The sequence below is a fragment of the Lepisosteus oculatus genome, chromosome 3 (assembly GCF_040954835.1).
Source record: "Lepisosteus oculatus isolate fLepOcu1 chromosome 3, fLepOcu1.hap2, whole genome shotgun sequence".
Taxonomy (NCBI): domain Eukaryota; kingdom Metazoa; phylum Chordata; class Actinopteri; order Semionotiformes; family Lepisosteidae; genus Lepisosteus; species Lepisosteus oculatus.
The window spans coordinates 38,212,397-38,231,178 of record NC_090698.1 but is presented as its reverse complement, the minus strand read 5'-3'; the positions used below and the strand labels follow the sequence as shown (position 1 = coordinate 38,231,178).

At 36.9% G+C, this 18,782-nt stretch overlaps 1 protein-coding gene and 1 long non-coding RNA gene across 2 annotated transcripts in view; one reads left to right on the top strand and one right to left on the bottom strand.

Moving 5' to 3' along the window:
• Nucleotides 1–18,677, bottom strand: part of cspg4ba (chondroitin sulfate proteoglycan 4ba) — a 57,301-nt gene extending 38,624 nt beyond the window's left edge. Inside the window, exon 1 of the mRNA XM_069187151.1 lies at nt 18,493–18,677. Coding sequence (XP_069043252.1) covers nt 18,493–18,583 — 91 coding nt within the window. The 5' untranslated portion in view covers nt 18,584–18,677. The remainder of the gene's footprint in view (nt 1–18,492) is intronic.
• Nucleotides 1,168–6,395, top strand: LOC138237848 (uncharacterized). Its single transcript, XR_011189158.1, has 2 exons — nt 1,168–1,255; nt 3,846–6,395. It is a non-coding gene; the product is annotated as an uncharacterized lncRNA (long non-coding RNA).
• Nucleotides 18,678–18,782: the final 105 nt, after the last annotated feature.

Below are 18,782 nucleotides of genomic sequence, written 5' to 3'. Positions count from 1 at the left end.
TTTGCTGCCTGAATAGCATTATTTCATTAAAGGGTCACAAGTATATGCCTGATTAGAAAGCATCTTTTTCCAAGTGGTTACAGAGCAGCTGATAAATTAAATGCCTGTCCACCCATTATCAGAAAGCTGCTTATTTCTGGTAAGAATGACAACAACCTGGAGCTTTCCCCAAAAACACAGTGCGGAAGAGATGGGACCAGTCCATTGAAGCATGCACACACAGGAACAATTCAGAGATGCTAGTTAACCTACTATGGGGAGTATATCTTTGGAATGTAGGATGATACCAGAGCAGCTGGAGAGTTCATGGAGTTGGGGCTGGAGAGCATCCAAACTTCACAAAAAAGGTATCCCAGTCCAGCATCAAACCCAAAACATGCAAGACCACAGTATTAAACACCACACCACCATGTGACCCCATCCATTAAATTTTATATTTAATATGTTATTAAATATTACATTTTGAATAATATTTTAATTCAAATTGCTTATTTTCAGTATTTAATATTTATAAATATGTTTAATTTTGTCACCATAACCATTATAGGCAATAATATTTTAAGTTAAGACATTTATGGGATGTTCTATATTTTTTGTTCTATACTATTTTGTTCTGTTTTACCACTAGTACCCATAATATATTTGATTCTTTATTCTAATACTATTTAATATATCTTCCCGCAGCTTGAGAAATGTTGTTGTTTTCTTTCTTGGTCAACACGGGTAAAATATTTTCACCCACTTTACTATGGCAAACCTAAATTAATTCAGGTGCATAAATGACATCACTAAGTTAAACTGTTCTGCCTTCACAGTTTTGTGTTGTTTCCTGTGCTCTGTGGCAGAGACACTGGGGTGGCATGGGGTGGCATAGGGTGGCAGCTGAAAGAATGTCAAGGCAAAGAATGTCTTGCCACCCCAGTTTTACAGTCTTATACTGATATGAAATATTTATAGTATTACCAATTCTTAATACCAATTATAATTTTTACATTTTTCCGATGGCACTTTGATTTTAAACCACCATAACATCTCATTTAAAACTCAGCCCCCCCCCCAAGCAAAAAAAATGGTTGCACCCACTACTCTTCCCCTCCTCCCATCCTGCGTGTCACATCTTGAACACAGAGCGGGCTGTGGGTTTTTTTCAATAACCCCCTACAAAAAGAAAAAAATCCACGAGCGGGACTCGGAGACGTGCAGACAGAGCATCGAAGACGAGTCATCTTGTCCGTGCTGATACGGTTGAATTAAGGTATGCTTACAAAAATGATAAATACATCGAACAAGTTTTATTAACCTTACATTTCTAGTCAATGAAGTTACCACTTCCTATACTGTCTAGTGTTGTCAGTGAGTGTTGGCTAACTTTGTGCGGCTTGTCAACATTGGCTAGCAGCTAATGCTAGGTGTGACTCACAGTTTAAATTGGAGGTGTAGTTCAATTGAACTTATATTACCATGATTCTAGAGGTTTGTACATTTCAGAATAATTATAAAATAAACAAGATAGCACACACGCTTTTAAAAAACATTAATTAAATTAAAGTTAAAATTGGGGCTACGATTTACCTCACTGTCTAGCTTCAGAATTCTATGATATTAATGTTGATGCTCTGAGGAGTGCTGAGGTAGATGCCATGAAGGCCCAGTAAGACCGCTTCAGAGAACATGTTAGTGCTGTGAAGATTAAAGATTTCTCCAAGCCCATAGTTTCTCACTTCAAATCTGATGGCCATGATCACACTGATCTCTCCGTCTGCCTTCTCAAAGAAGGGTTTCTTAACTCCTATAGCAGAAAAACATCTGAAACTAAAATTATCCTGAAACTTGGTCCACAACCTCTCTCTTCTCTCAACGACAAACTTGTTTTCTTCTAACCCTTCTATTGATTTGCAGGTTTCACTTCACACCTGTCTTACCCTCTCTCGACTTCATACCACTCTGCCTCCCCCCTTCTCCCACCTCCTCCCCTCCCCCATCTTTTGTTCTCCTATGCTTTATAACCTTTGCTGTCTGCCCTGTCTTTTTCACACCCAAAAGAGGCTCCACAACCAAAACGTTGCGTTTCCTTTCTTCTCTTTTCAGCCTGAAATTACTTGTTCCTTTGAAGCTAGGCCTGAGTCACTTTAAATCTTGCAGCAGTTTCAGGAGTTAGGCTAGCCTTGTCCAGTGAAGAAAATGCAGAGGTAGGACGATATAAGGAGTTCTTTGTCAAAGAGACCACTAACTAGTAGCAATGAGCAGAAAGGGACATCAGTAGTACAATTGCAGGATATAGAAAGAGAGAAAGAAAGGGATGAAGAGATGGAAGAAATATCTCTGAGAATCAGATAAAGAGTAACAGGGAGAAGAAGAGAGTATTAACAAAGAGCGCACAGACAATCTGAGAACAACGAGTCACAGGAAGAGGCCCCAGAGTCCCCAGCTGCTTTCCCCAGTCCAGTTGGGCCTCATGGTATGTTTTTTTTTTTATATTTTCCACTTCTTCTGTTCTTGCCCAATGTTTTTACTTACCACAACACAAGTAGTTGTTTATTTTTTAATCAAAGCTGTAGTACAGTAGGCAGCATGAGCTAGTTTTCAACTTGGTAAATATCTGTACTGAAAGTAGTTATTAGGGTTCAAGGAAATAATCACCAAAAGGTGGAGGGTAGCACTCACCTAACTTCTAAAAAGTAAGTAGGGACAATTCCTCAATTACACAAAAATGTATTTGGCCATGTCCATGTCCTGATTAAGGCCGACTAGGCCAAAATGTTTAATGCTTAACATGGCCAAATAAATTCTGGTGTAACTGAGGAATTGCCCCTACTTTTGTGACGTTAAGTGAGTGCACCTTTTGGTGTTTATTTCCTTGGATTCAGAAATTGTTTGGGTTTAGCACATGTACACATACCACATGTACAGCATACTGTCAAAACATCTTTTTTTCACCTTAGAAATATCGCAAGATTACGCCCTATGCTATCATTAACTGTGGCTGAAAAGCTGATCAACATATTTGTATTCTCTCGAATTGACTACTGCAATGCTCTACTCCCTGGGGTATCTAAATCTACTCTGAACAAGCTGCAGTATGTCCAAAATTCAGCAGCCAGAATCCTGACCAGGTCTAGTGCAAGTGTTCACATTACTCCTATCCTGGAGTCCTTGCACTGGCTTCCGGTCAAATTCCAGTCAAATTCCGTAGACTTTAAAATCCTCATGCTCACCTATAAGGCTTTACATGGCTTGGCACCTCAATACCTGTCTGAACTTTTATCGCCCTACTCCCCACCTCGCAACCTCCGCTCTTCAAATTCTGCCCTCCATACTGTCTCCCAAGCCCGTCTACATTGTAAGGGCGACAGGGCCTTCTCATGCAATGCCGCCAAGCTCTGGAATTCTTTGCCCAAGGATATCCGAGAGTCACCTTCTCTAATCTCTTTTAAATCCAGACTCAAAACCTTCTTCTTCTGAAAAGCCTTTACTTAACTGGTTCCATTCTTCACCCCTCTGCTCTTCTTAGTACCACCTTCCACGGTCTCCTCTATTGTTATTGTTGAAATTGTAATTGTGTCTTATCTTGTGAAATCTTCTTATTTATTGTTGTAGTCTTCTTATTTATTGTTATTGTCATCCTGTAAAGCGCTTTGAGAAGCCACCTTTAAAGGCGCTATATAAAATTAAGTTTATTATTATTATTATTATTATTATTATATTGGCACCACAGCCTGAAGGCCGTCTTGGAATAGCACATCCAATTGCATAGCAACAGTACTTATTAGGGTTATTAAAGTGTAATGAGGACAGCCCCATCACAGTGTAAAATTGTTTTTTTTTCTTCATTTTGTTTTTCTTAGATATATCATAGTTCAGAGGTAACAACCCTACTCAACCAACCCTGCAGACATTCCCCAAAACCCTCCAGGGTGGAGCCAAGTGAAGTTTCCATACAGAATGGTACAAGACACATCTGTGGCTAGAACACTCACAGTCCAAAGATGCAGCATATTGTTTTGCTTATAGACACTTTCCTCTGCCTAATGCGCCAAAGAGTGTATTTACTTCTATAGGTGGATATTCAACTTGGAAAAAAAGCAACATTTAAAGATAGTGGATTCTGTTCACACGCAAAATCTGAGCATCATGTTATGGCAATGGTTGCATGGGCATAGAATAAAAGAAAGATTGAGAAAAGAAAAACACATCTGTATTGGGACTGATAGAAAAACAGCATCTTTTAGCCGAAAATCAAAATTATATTAAAACATTAGGCAAAGTACTGTTGCTAACAGCAACCCAAAATATTGCCCAGTGGGGTCATAGGGAGTTGTCCGAGTCAGAAAACGGGCAATTTTCTGGAGATTTTAGATCTCTTAAGGAAACACGACCAATTTATAAAAACTAGATTAGAACAACAAGCCAAAAATGCTATATACACTAGCAAAGATATTCAAAATGAAATGCTAAGTGTTTTGGCAGAGATGGTTAAAGAGGACATTATTAGGGCAGAGCAGTGGCTCTGTGGCTCAGGATCGGCGCCTGTGGCTGGAAGGTTGCTGGTTCAAATCCCGTGGCCGGCAGAGGAATCCTACTTCGTTGGGCCCCTGAGCAAAGCCCTTAATCCCAGCTGCTCCAGGGGAGCTGTATAAATGGCTGACCCTGCGCTCTGACCCCAAACTTCTCTCTCCACTATCTTCACTGTCTGTGTTCCTGTGTGTCTCATGGAGAGCAAGCTGGGGTATGCGAAAAGACAAATTCATAATGCAAGAAATGGTATATGGCCAATAAAATGATCTTATCTTATTAAGGAAGTCAAAGAGAGTGGACAATTTTCTATCATAGTTGATGAAACTAAAGACATAAAAGAAGAGCAAATGTATTTTGTTCTTAGGTATTACTATAATGGCGTAGTGCATGAGAGTGTTTTAGATTTTCAAGAGGCAGAGAGTCTGGATGCTGCTGGTTCAATGGAAAACATTATATGCTGTTTTGAGAGGCATGGGTTAGACTATAAAGAGAACCTAGTTGGGCAAGTTTGTGATGGCGCATTCATTATTTGGGAGACATTCTGGTGAGCACGTCAGAATTAAGGAGGTAGCCAAACATGCCTTTTATGTTCAATGCAGTGCACACTGTTTAAACTTGGCGATAGTGGACAGTGTGAAACCTGTACCTGAGGCTGAAAGTTTCTTTTCCTTTTCAGAGCGATTGTATGTATTTATGTTGGGCTCTTAATGTTCATGACAAATGTTGGAAGTTCAAAAGGAAACGTTTAAAGGTGCACCAAGGGAACTCCAGCGGCTTAGTGATACACGATGGGCATGCAGGCACATAATTTGTCGTAATGTAATGGATAGGCTGTCCGCTATTGTGCGGGTACTTGAAAATATTTCAGATGAGGACAACCCAGACAGAGCTGTTAAAGCCAGAGTGCTACTGTTCAAAATAGATCTAAATTTTATTGGATGCCTTGCAGTGCTCAGAAAAGTTTTAGGTGAATCAATATTTTTGTCACAAATGCTCCAGTCAACAAAACTTGACCTTACCAAAGCCCTTGAGCTGATTGAAGCACTCCAACAGACTCTTGAAGACTATCATAGATAGTAAAAGTAGACTCCCATGCAGTCTTGTTACATCCACTCTTGGCCAGCACACAGAACCAGACAGCAAAGAGTCTTTACGAGCTAAAGTATATGACCCTGTCATTGATTGTATGATTGGTGAAATGAAAAGCCGTTTCTCCAACTCAAATTGTGAGATCACAAAGTGTATCCAGGCATTAAATCCATCAAACAGCAGGATTTTGAATGAACAGGCTATTCTCTTATTGGCAAATGCATATGGAGCAGATGTTGAGGATCTCAAACATGAACTGCATCAAACATGGAGATTATTGGATCAACAAATAAAAAGTGGAAAAAAGGGACTATTGGTGTATCTTAGTAGATCCGTCTGCATGACACAATGATAGCCCACTCAATCTCACAAATTTTAGGTGGACACGCTGACCATGATCTGCATTCCTTGGTTCAAGCATTGGCATTCAACACACGCACATACTGCGTGTATTAGGAAGGCACCTAAAAGTATAAGGCACCAGTATTGTTGTATTTTTATTTGCATTTGTATGGTGTATAACTCATTTCTGTACTATTTATTGTGTTTTTAATTTTTTATCATTTCATACGATCATGCGTTTTTTTCATACTGCTGCATAAATTTGTTGCTTAATAAGTATCCGCCGATCAGATGTTCACCCTGTGTGCCTTGTGATGGTGAGAAAGGTTTACACCAGTCAATTTGTGCAGCTTTGTACTCAAGGAGGATACAATATATGCAGGTGATTGTGGCCTCTGTGTGTAATAATAGTGGATCACATTATTTCAAAATAAACACACCTGCCTGTACGATTACTTCAGTGAGGTCATGAATTTCAAGCAAAAATTAAGCCAAGAAGACCAAGGAGCTTTCAGAACAACCCAACCAATAAGGTTGTAAGCAATGGTAAGGAGGAGGATATAAAAAATCAAAGACAGTAAATATCCTTTTAGGTATAGTAAAGTCAATCATTAAGAAATGGTAAGTACACCAGCCTGATCTTGGTAGTGTCTTTGTGGTGTGTCTCTCCAAACTGAGCAGTAAGGCAAGGAGGAAACTGGTTAGGGATGCCGCAGTGAAGTCAACACTGACTTTGAAAGAGCTACACAGTTCAAAGGCTGAGAAAGGCTGAGATTGGAAAGAATGTCCATGAGTCAGCAATATCCCCATCTCTTAATAAAGCTATATGTAAACCCATCACAAATCTCACATGGAATTTGCAACAAAGCATTTAGCTCATAGCATAAACATGAGGAAAATGTTTTGTCAGATCAAAAATTGGAAATTGGACATTTTTATTCCAAATGCAAAGTTACATCTGCTCCAGAACCTACAATACATCACTCAGTCAGCACCATTCCTACTGTCATGCATGGTGATGACAGCACTATTTTATAGCTCTGCTTCTCGTCAGCTTACCTGCAGAGACAGGTAAATCTTAGTGGAACACCTGCTTCAGTCTGCTAAAGACTTAAAACTGTGATGGGAATTCAGCTTTCAGCAGGGCAATGAAAACAGATTGAAAAGTGAATGTCCTTGAGTCACCCAGGAAAAAAACAGACTTGAATTCAATAGCAAATTGCAGTCCACCAATAATCAGTTTCATTGACCTTGAGCAAGTTTGCAAAGAGTGGGTGAAAACCGCACCTTCCTGTTTCGCAAAGCTTTTGACAACGTCCAGAAACAGCTGTAATTGCTGCCAAAGGAGCTTCTACCATGCACTGACTCTGCAGGAGAGGTAAATACATCTTCATTTATCATATTGCAAAAGTATTCAGACCCTTGACCAATTCACTCATTTTACTGAATTACAAATCCTACATTGAAATTTAGTGATCTGATATTTTTAAGCACTGAAACTCAAAATTGGTTATTTTAATGTGACATTGTTTTATTTTATTCTTAAGAAAAATAAAAAACTGAAATATGTTTTTCACACAAGTGAAAAACAATTGCTCTAATGAGGACACAATAGCTTATTATTTGGCCTCTACCTGTGAATCATTAAAATAACTGCCACATTTTCTAGATAAAAACCCCCACAGTTAAGGGATCATTATCCAGGTTGTGGATCTGATGGACAGCTGTAAAAATAAAGACTAAAGAGTATTCCAAAGAAGTTATGTCCCAGTGGGCACTATTGGTTCAATTATCAGGAAGTAGAAGCGACATCAAACCACCCAGACACTGCCTAGAAAAGGTTGTCCCTCAAAACTCTCTGTGCGATCAAGAAGTAGACTTGTGAGAGAAGCCACAGAGAGGCCAACAATCACTTTGAAGGAGCTAAAGAGTTCAGTAGCTGAGAGTGGAGTAAAGGTGCACAGGTCAACCATTTCAGGATCTCTGCCTGTATGGTCTGTATGGGAGGGTGGCACAAAAGAAGCCATTATTCAAAAAGAATCATGTGAAAGTACAGCTGGAGTTTGCCAAAAAGCATGATAGTGGACCCAGTTGCAATGTGGGAAAAGATTTTGTGGTCAGATGAGACCAAGATAGAGCTTTTTAGCCAAAATTCAAAGCAATATGTGTGGCGCAAATCTTAACACTGCCCACACCTCAAAAAAACACCATACCTACAGTAAAGTATGGCTGGGATAGCATCATGCTGTTGGGCTGCTTTTCATCAAAATTTAACATTTTAAAATGTTAAAACAGAAGGAAGAATGGATGGTACAAACTACAGGGAAATACTGCAAAAGAACCTGTTTCAGTCTGCTAAAAAACTGAAGCTTGGGAGAAAGTGGCTCAAGAACAAAAAGGTGAATGTCCTACAATGCCCCAGTCAAACCCCTGATGTCAATCCAATTGAGAATCTGTGGCACTACAGTATTTGAAAATTGTGGTGCACAAGCGTCATCCGACTAACCTGAACAACCTGGACCAAATCTGCCTGGAAGAATGGGCCAAAATCACTCCTGAACAGTGTGAAAAGCTGGTACATACGTACCCCAAAAGACTTAAAGCTGTTACTGCTGGAAAAGGTGGCTCTACAAAATATTAAAATGTGGGAATTGAATACCTAAACAGCTTCATTTCAGTTTTTTTTATTTTTCTTAAGAATACTTTCTAACATAAAACAATGTCACATTAAAATATTGATTTTGAGATTTAGTGCTTTGAAATAAAAATATCTCAAATAACAAAACTTTAATGTAGGATTTGTAATTCAGTAAAATGAGAGAATTGGTCAAGGGTCTGGATACTTTTGCAAGGCACTGTAAATACTGCACAGTAATGTTTTTATATGGTGTTTTTGTTGACATTTTCTTCAATTTCATACACTGGATTTAGTTTACATAAGAAATGTAAATTCATACTCCATGGTCGCAGTACAGTAAGTATACTATACAGTATATAGTTACTATACAGTAAGTATAGTAAGGAATTAAAAAAAAATTAAGTTGACTTAAATAGAGCATTAGACCTTTAACTAGGCTCATGAATGTCCCCTTTATCCAAATTCAATTAATGCATGTTAATGCATTTAATGGGCTCTTCAGTTTGCTTGATAGAGACAACACTGGACATATCCACAACTTTGAGTGTGATGGGTCAGTTAATGTGTTTGCTGCCTGAATAGCATTATTTGATTAAAGGGTCCATGCCTAATTAGAAAGCATCTTTTTCTAAATGGTGGTAGAGCAGTTGATCAATTAAATGCCCATCTATCCATGATCAGAAAGCTGCTTATTCCTGGTAAGGATCACAGCAACCTATAGCTTTTCCCATAAGCACAGGGAGGAAGAGAGTACTACATCCTAGATGGGACCAGTCCATTGAAACACGCACACACAGGAACAATACATAGATGCTTATTAACCTATTGTAGGTAGCACATCTTTGGAATGTGGAATGAAACCAGAGCAGCCAGAGAACTCATGAAATTGGGGGTGGAGAGTATCTATACAGAAGGTATCCCAGTCCAGTATCAAAGTTAGGACCAAAAGCTGATTCAACATTATTAACAATAGCCTTGTCACCCTATCAATTAAACTTGTAAAAACTAAAATGTGTAATTGTAAAAAGTCTAAAATATCACAAAGCCTGTATCAGAATGTCACAATTATATATTAATTAAAAATAATCATTTTCAATATTTCATATTGTCTATGTTAAAGTCTGTAACCACAGCAATTACAGGCAATGAGTTATTAAGCTGAGAATCTTAATCTATATTCTCTTTGCCACTAAGTTTTTGCCTTATGTAACAGTTTTGCCACTCACTAAATTTATGGTACACAGGGCAGAATGAAAACCTACAAATGTTAGCCTATCTGAAACTAACTGTAAAGGCTTTGATTAAAAAGTTAGCTGTCCTGGAATTAATATACCACGTTTCTTCACCTTTGCATTGGGTTCAATTTAAAGAAAATCTGTGACTGTGTAAAACATATAGATTACAAATTAGCTAATAGGAAATTTAGCTAATTTTCTACTAGATTTGATCAGAGGATATATTCTTTCCTCGTGCTCTGCATTTCTGAACTTTTTGTTTGTGCCTGCAAATCAACACATCCCTTTTATTTAACCAGATCCTGTTCTTATTAAGTCGATTCATGAAGTGATTTTTTTCTGCTTACATTTTCCTAGATTTAGCAGTTATTGGACTTACTCATTCAGTTTGAAATACAAAACAGATCCAGCCTATATCTTCAAGAGGTGGATATCAATTCCCTTCTATCTGCCATGTTCTTACATTTATTTGTACACCTGTAATGTTCTGAATATCATTTAGGATGCTTTTTGTGGATTTAAATGTCAAACGTATTTGAGAAGGTCCTTCATGCTCATAAAACAGCTTTTAAAATTAAAATAATTTTCACACCTTTTTTTTAGATAATTATTACTTGTTAAGAAATACCATTTGCTCAGAGCAAGCAGCATTATAATACAAGAATCAAGTGTTTTTGAGTATAAAATAAAGCTCATTACCTGTGTTGTTCATTTTATAGAGCTTTTTTGCTTGTCATTCTCAAGGGTGCCAATAATTCTGGAGGTGACTATAGATCTACAATTAATACAATAGAAACGGATATCTAAGTACATGAAATATAAATACAATATACAGTTAATAACCAAGTGGAATTACATAAAGCCATAATAAGTAAGGCATCTTTCTCAAAAAGGCAGATCTTTTTTTCTAATGGAAAATCACTGTAATCCATTTTCAGCAGACAGTAATCACTGGGAGCTCCCTCTCTTTACTTTGACGAACAACACCTGTTTTGCTGTACTGCTCCTCTGATGTTGGTACAAAAAAAATCAAAGACAAAAAGGTTCCCTCACAGGGGATTATTAATTTAGCCTTTAAAAGAACATGTAGAAGCTATGGTGATCTTCATCAGGGTATCACTCATTAAGAAAACACTCAACTTACAAAAGCAAGGGCCACTATAACCACAAAAAGAATTGGTGCAAAGAACAGCCTTGAAATTTTACAATAGAAAACTACAAAACAGTAGATAAACATGTTCACATTATTTGAATACATTAGTCAGGTCCTGTCATTGTCTGCTCTGTTCAAGACTATAAAAGTTTAGTTGTTTTAGCCAGTTAGTATAGGAGAGGAGAGGTTAGAGAGGAAGTCCAGAAACTGTAATTGGTTGTTCTTCACTGGAATGGTTCCACAAAATCAATATTTTTTTATATTAAGTGATAATCATAACTGTACACAATTTTCTCACTCTACATTAGAAACCTAGCTCTGCTCCTATGTGATTTAAGACCCTGCCACACACCATCAATCCTCTCCTCTTATACTCCATGTTGTCTCCTCTGCTCATCTTAGACTATCCAGTAAACTGCTCTTTGTCTTTGCTTTGCGGCCTCTTGTGTTGCTCATTCTCCTCATTTTCACCCAGTAGCACACCAGCACCAACTAAACAATTCAGAAGCACAAAGTCTCCATCTCTGCTTTAAGATGACCCTCATCACCATGTTCAGACCGTACTAATACATTTTATGATCCCTCCCTGTTTGTGATGCAATAGCTCTTCCTGATGGTTAAGTTTATTCTGTTATAGTGTTTTTTGTAATATCTCCCTGGATTATGTATGTTTACAATGTTACTTTGTTACAGTTTGGAAATTGAATTACCTGTAAATCACCTTCTATAAAGGCATCAGCAAAATAAAGTATAAATAGCAACTAAGGAACAGTGTGTATGGCATATTATCAAAATGTGTGCAGATTTGTGTACAAGATTAAATTCTCTACCCTTTGTACACATTTTAAAGATAAAAGGGTGATAGATCGGTTAATGTATAAGGGATAATTTAGATTTCTAAGTACTCCATGACTACTATTTTATTATACAGAATTATATATACATCAAGCTATACTACTACACAGTTTGCTGAAAATAAGTCACACTAAATATGCCATTCATATTTTTAAATGATCCCTGTCTAGACCTCTCAAATTGCAAGTCCTTCCACAGTTTCATCACAGTATTTTTGCTTGGTGTTTGTAATGCCTTATCTAGCGGTGCTATAGCATTGCCCCTATAAACCTTAGATGAAGAATGTGTTGAAACAGAGTAAAGGATGTTTATTTAATACAACTGAGGAGGTTCTAGCTCTCACTACAAAACAGTGCATCTGCATACCAGACATAGTTTTGTTACCTAATATCCCTCCTGGCGTGTAGTAACTAAACAAGTTTACTGTTCAGAACTTTTAAAACGTTAAACAAGACTTAAGAACACAATAACATGTGATACCAACTTGATTTTTAACAATTACTATAGGATTAATTTCTATTTAATTTTAAAAGTTATTTTTACTCTGACATATCTATGGCAGTAAAAATGGCACTTGTGTCAGGAAAGGAAACAAATAATTACTAAATTAATTCACTTTTCTAATTGCAAAATAAAGTGGAAATGTTGCTAGGGCACATCTTTGGAGAAATGACTTCAGCATCAGAATTGTTATGAAAAAATAACTTGTATAACTACAATATGTAAAACTCACAAGATGTAAATCTCATTCCATACCTTAAACATGTAGTGAAATTAGATTTTGCTTCTTTAAACTTCCACAGAATTACGATTTATTCAAGTGCGACTGTATGTTGTCAAAAAAGGTAGTGTTACAAATAGAGGGTTACAATAATGGTGAATAACAAAACGACAAAGAAGATTAATCAATACAATAAAAATTTTCTCCATTCATTGGAAGTTTCATTTCACACCTCTCTGCACCCATTCTGACTTCACACCTCTTGATTGGCCTCTCTTTCTGTCCCCTGCTCCCGCCTCTCACTCCTCCTCCCTCCCAACCTTTGTTCTCCCGCTACTTTACCTTTGCCTACTGCCCTGTCTCTCTCACACCTGAAGAAGGCTCCACGGCCGAAACGTTGTGTTCTCTTTCTTCTTTTTTTCAGCATGGAATAAACCTATTACTTGTTCCTTTGCAGCCTACGCATGCTGACGCAGCTACCCACCTGAACCAATAAAAATTATAACCCACAATGATTTTGCCAAGAATGCACCCAACATTCTGGTATAGCTAGAGACACTTGAATTCTTTGTTCTCTGGCACAGCTTATGAGAAAAAAGTAATAATTCAGGCACACAGGGTTAAACAAATATTTATTAACAATGGAACAAGTAATAGGTTTATTCCATGCTGAAAAGAGAAGAAAGAAAACACAACGTTTTGGCTGTGAAGTCTTCTTCAGAACACACCTGAAGAAGGCTTCATAGCTGAAACTGTGTTTTCTCTCTACTCTTTTCAGCATGGAATAAACCTATTACTTGTTACTTTGCAGACTACGCATGCTGACGTAGCTACCCACCTGATTTTTTAACAATAACAATACACACAATAAACTATGCACAACATAAACATACAAAATACTAGTTATGCTATTTACAAATTTACATGTGGCTTCCCAGAGGCCTAATGATCTAACCACCGAAAAAAACCTAGACTGTTACCAAGTATTCAAACTCTTATATAATGACTACAAAGGCTAAAGTAAGACATAAGTTGCCTTCTAAACTTACTAGAATACAACCTGTGGTTAAATCTCTCTCTCTGTAAACCCGGATGCTACCAAATGAATAGGAACTTGCCTACCCATTCTAAAATGCACCCACTAAGCAGGAGAAGCCGTTTTTGACCGAGGGATTCTTTACACAAGAAATCAGAGTTCCCTAAAAACTACAGAAAAGAAAACTTGTTTAACAAGGTTCAAACACTTAGATCCAATCTGGTCTTTCTGTGTGATCTGGATCAAGAAGCTCTTGCCTTCGCTTTCTCTTGTCTTCCATCCACTTCCTCTCTACTCTCTCTGTTTTATATTATTATGATTGACACTTAATCATTTACCCAGAACTCAATAAACTAAGGTAAACCACATAAACTTTATAATTGCTTTAAATCACTGAAGATGGGACATCTAAGCAAATATCTCCTTGCTATGAAGCAATTGTATGGGAATGTTGGCACTAGGCAGGTGTTACACACTGTATTTAGATTGACTTTATTAACATTATTTTTTGCACTAATTACCTCATTTCCTTATTAATGATCAATATTCTGTTTTTTTGTACTCTGTAACAATTAACTTTCAAAGACTAGAAACAACAGAAGTTTGGAGACGACACATCATTCAAGTTGGACTCTCGAATAGAATACCCTTGCTCTCAGGATGGGATGGATAGAAATTTAAACTCTCCTCCCCAACAAAAAAAAACTTTTTTTCATTAAACACTATATAAGAACCAAGCGATTTGCTTATTTAGACAAATAATAACAGTAATAATTTCTGAATTTTACCCATTTATTGAGGTTGAAATTTTGAGGTAGAGGCAATATAATGGCCTACTGTAAATTCACCATATCAGATTGGTTTTAGAAATGTGTGTGGAAGACTTATAAAACATGCACAGTACAAAGCTAGGGAGTACCAAAGAATTATTGAAATCCACACTCAATGTTAATATTTTTGCAAATGTATAGGCTTAATAAAATGTGTTTAATTCATTGAAGTGTATAACAATGAGAAACAATTCAAAACAACTTCTTATCTTTCTTCACTAAAACAGCTCCACAAACAGTGATTTTGTCATACTAGATGGAATGTTACAGTACGTGCCAAAGGCCTAACCACATAAAAGAACATCACACTTTTATTCTCATTTTAATTAACTGGAAGGTCTATTTTAGCCTCAAAATTACAGTGCAAAAGCACATAGGCATGTAAAGGAAATACAGCAGGTTTCCACAGGTTCTATATTAAAAGCTCTGAGTCAAAACAGAATAAAATACAGTCCACAGAAATGAAATATCTGTAGCTTTAGAAGAAAAGAAAGTCTATATGTTCATCCTTATTTTTTTAAATGATCTGATTGATAAAAACTTTATTATTATTTTATATATATATAAAAAAATGTTGTGCTCAGATTAAACAAGTGAGTGAGTTAACTGTTTGGAGGCACTTTATACATATTACATTAATATTATTCATTGGAATAAATATTACTTTACTGTTGTCACTGATTAAAATGAAAGGATAAAAAGGCACAAAGTGAACAAAGAGTTTCCATATTTTCACAAATGTAATATTTTAGGGAGTGTAAATCCAGACCATAATCTAATGCCTATGCATGTGTTAGTACATGCATCAGTTTGTATCCTGCAACAGATTGCCATTGTGTCCAGCAAACAGTCTTGCCTTATACCAAGTGTCTGAATGGTCTGGCTCATCATAACCTTCTATGGATAAAGCAGTTATTGAAAACAGACAGATGGGATTCTAAAGACAAAAAAAAAAACTTTGCAGAGATTACAAATCACAGAAAAAGCAAAATACTTTTATTTTTTTCTGAGATTTGTAATCTCTGCAAAGTTTTTTTTAGATTAATATTTAAGTAAGGATAGGAACAGGGTTCACTGCAGAGCAGTTCTGAATTATGTGCTGTGGACATAGTCTTGTTTCCTAATGCCTCATAAAGATGTGTTCCTGTGGGTTTATTTCTTAATGAAACACAGTTCACATTCCTCACAAGTTTAATTTCTAACGTCAAATGCAAATAACTTTAACTAATAGCACTGAGATGATTACAAATAGAATTAATGAACACTGCTTCACAAAAACATTAAGAAATTTTGCACTGTTTAACTAATTTTTCCTTCTTAATTCCAAAATACCATTCAGTGGTGATTTACAACTAAAATTTTTATCAATTTTAACAGTTAATCCTGATAGTGGTATAAGTACAAAAAGTAGCCTTTTACTGTACCTTTGTCTGAAAAGAAATCATTGATGTTAATGATGAGTAATACATGAAAGTCAGTGATAATTCAATTTGATTGCCAGATGTGATGGATTATGTAAGACTATTTTATATTGTCTGTTTATAGTTTATTTATAGTTTTTTAATTAATTATTCATATTGCAAAATGATATTCCTGGTTTCTTCTAACCCATACTGAACTGTACAACTAACAAAACTGTTAAAACAGTAGAAAACTAATAAGTGTTTTGAGTAAATTTGAGTAAAACATGCATATAACTCCTGATTGTGGGTATGACATCTAGTACACAATTCATAGAAGAGCTGAACACATTGAACTACAGGCTGTGGACAAAAACAGGAAACACTAATGTAAAGTCACTCAATGGGTCATTGGTACACCAAGTGCAGTCAGTGCAACTTATCACCCGATGAAGTCTCCACATCCGAAACGTTGTGTTTCCTTTCTTCTCTTTTCAACATGGAATAAACATTTACTTGTTCCAGTGCAACTTGTATGCACTGTGGCATAGAGTCTATCAGGGTCTGGAATTCTGCAGAATGGATGTTGCACCATTCTTCTATGAGAAAATTAATAAACTCACTTCTTGTTGATGGAGATGAAAAATGCTATCTCAGGCAATGTTCCAGAATGTCCCTTAAATGCTTGATTGGGTTCACATCTTGTAACCCAATCAATTGGGGCAGACCGGTGGCACTGTGGCTAAGGATCTGTGCCTGTGGCTGGAAGGTTGCCAGATCAAATCCCGTGGCCTGCAGAGGAATCCTACTCCGTTGGGCCCCTGAGCAAGGCCATTAACCCCAACTGCTCCAGGGGCGCCGTATAAATGGCTGACCCTGCGCTCTGACCCCAAGCTTCTCTCCCGGTCTGTGTGTCTGTGTCTCATGGAGAGCAAGCTGGGGTATGCAAAAAGACGAATTCCTAATGCAAGAAATTGTATATAGCTAATAAAGTGATCTTAAAATTCTTAAATCTTAATCTTAAATTAACTAAGAAGGCCATGATAACATCTTTGACGTGCTCACCAAATCATGGGGTGTCAACACATGCTTTGTGGGTGAGGGCTTCTTGGAATATAATGTGGCAAGGTGTAGACATATTATAGAAATGCTACAACATGGAGTGAAGATAATTGCTCAGTACCATTAGACTTGAGCATTGATCTTTCCTTTTAATGAAATTAGTGCATCCAAACCATGTCAGATAATTGTGCCCCACAGCATTGCCACAACAGAACCCTTCAGTGCTAGGAACCTAGGAACCAGGTACTCAAGGCTGTAGAATTCTTTAGGTTGGGTGCCACTCATTTTTTGGCCAAGAACATAAGATGATTCATGTAACCACATGTTTATCCACTGCTCATCAACAAAGTGTCTATGCTCTTTCCACCACTGGATTCACAAACGTACATTACCAGGTGTGATGAATGTTGTGCAGTACAACCTGACTATGGTATCCCCTCTCTGTGGTATTCTCAGCAGACTGTTATTGCTTAAAATGGGAGCTCAAACCCCAGGTTGAAATATGCAGTCAACTGATCTGCAGTTGCTACTCTGTTTTGTCTTGCACAGATATCACAGTCCTGGAGTATGCCCTTCTGTCCACTGTTGCCCCTTGCATATGATATCTTTCCCTTCTGTTGACATCACCTTAGAGCAATTGCTCTTGAAACATCATCAAGCTGAGATATCTTATTCACTGAAGCTCCTTGCAAACACACTCAAAGTAACACCCATTTTTCAAAGTCACTGACATCTCCTCTTGCAGCAAGCACTACAGGAAAACAGGCCTGTCCAGCACTTCATTTTGCTTAATTAACAAATGAGCTACATCTGTATGTAAGACCTTGCTTTCAATACACATGGGTTACATCCTGGGTCTTAACCCAAGTATACACCATTTATCCAGGTGTTTTCATTTTTAGATCTACTACCTTTAGGTGAAAAGCATAGTAGTATAGTAGTGACCATTATTACAAGCTTCAGAAAAGAAGCTGTTTCTGCAAAAAGATACGATATTTTAACATTCTAATCAAAAGAATTGATTGACACGTCCAAAATTACAGATTTACCACAAATAATCATTCTCTTTTTTCATTAATATTGTCTGATCCATTAACAAATAGAATTGATAGCAGCAATCCTTGGAACAGCAAATATGGCCATTAAAACGATAAGTGAGTCCTATTGATTAAAATATAATTATATTATTTAAAAGATCATTTTAAATAATTTAAAGAAAATATAAAAATATTCCTAGATCAGACTACACATCACATCGCGTAAATCAATTTGTTTGTTTTTTTTGGAACCCCGGAGAATGTTCTTCAAAATGTACAAAATCCCTTTATGCAAACTGTTAAGGAATTAAATCATTAAAAGGGTCATTATAACGTTATCATTTTAAAGTAAATTTCCAACCACATGTTTAAAATGCACAAAGTGACTCTATCGCAATCTTGAAATATAAATCACTGCAGTTGGGGTGCACTCGCGCTTTTCTATAAACTAAAGTAACTTGTAATAATTGTAACAAGTTGCCAACAATTGTAACTGTATCCTCTCAACATAAACACAATCCAAAATGTATAAATGTCGCCCGAATCTCCTTAGGAAAAAACTGGAGTTAAGACAATTACCTCCGATTGCAAGCTTGATCATAAGTTGGAAAAGAAGTCCATTCCAAAATATTCTTCTCGGAATTTGTACAAACAATTCCATTTTTATCATTGTAAATTCCAGCTGAATTCCAGGAACGTGGTTACATTTTCCAATTTTACATTCCAGTCCTGCTGTCGACCGCTTGATTCACTAACAAAGTTGCAGAACCCCCCTACCTGCGTCCCATTCACGCACAACAGCGTCACGGACGTGGTGTTTAACCCCACCTCCCCCAAAACAAATTGTAAGACTATCCAATTTAAAACGA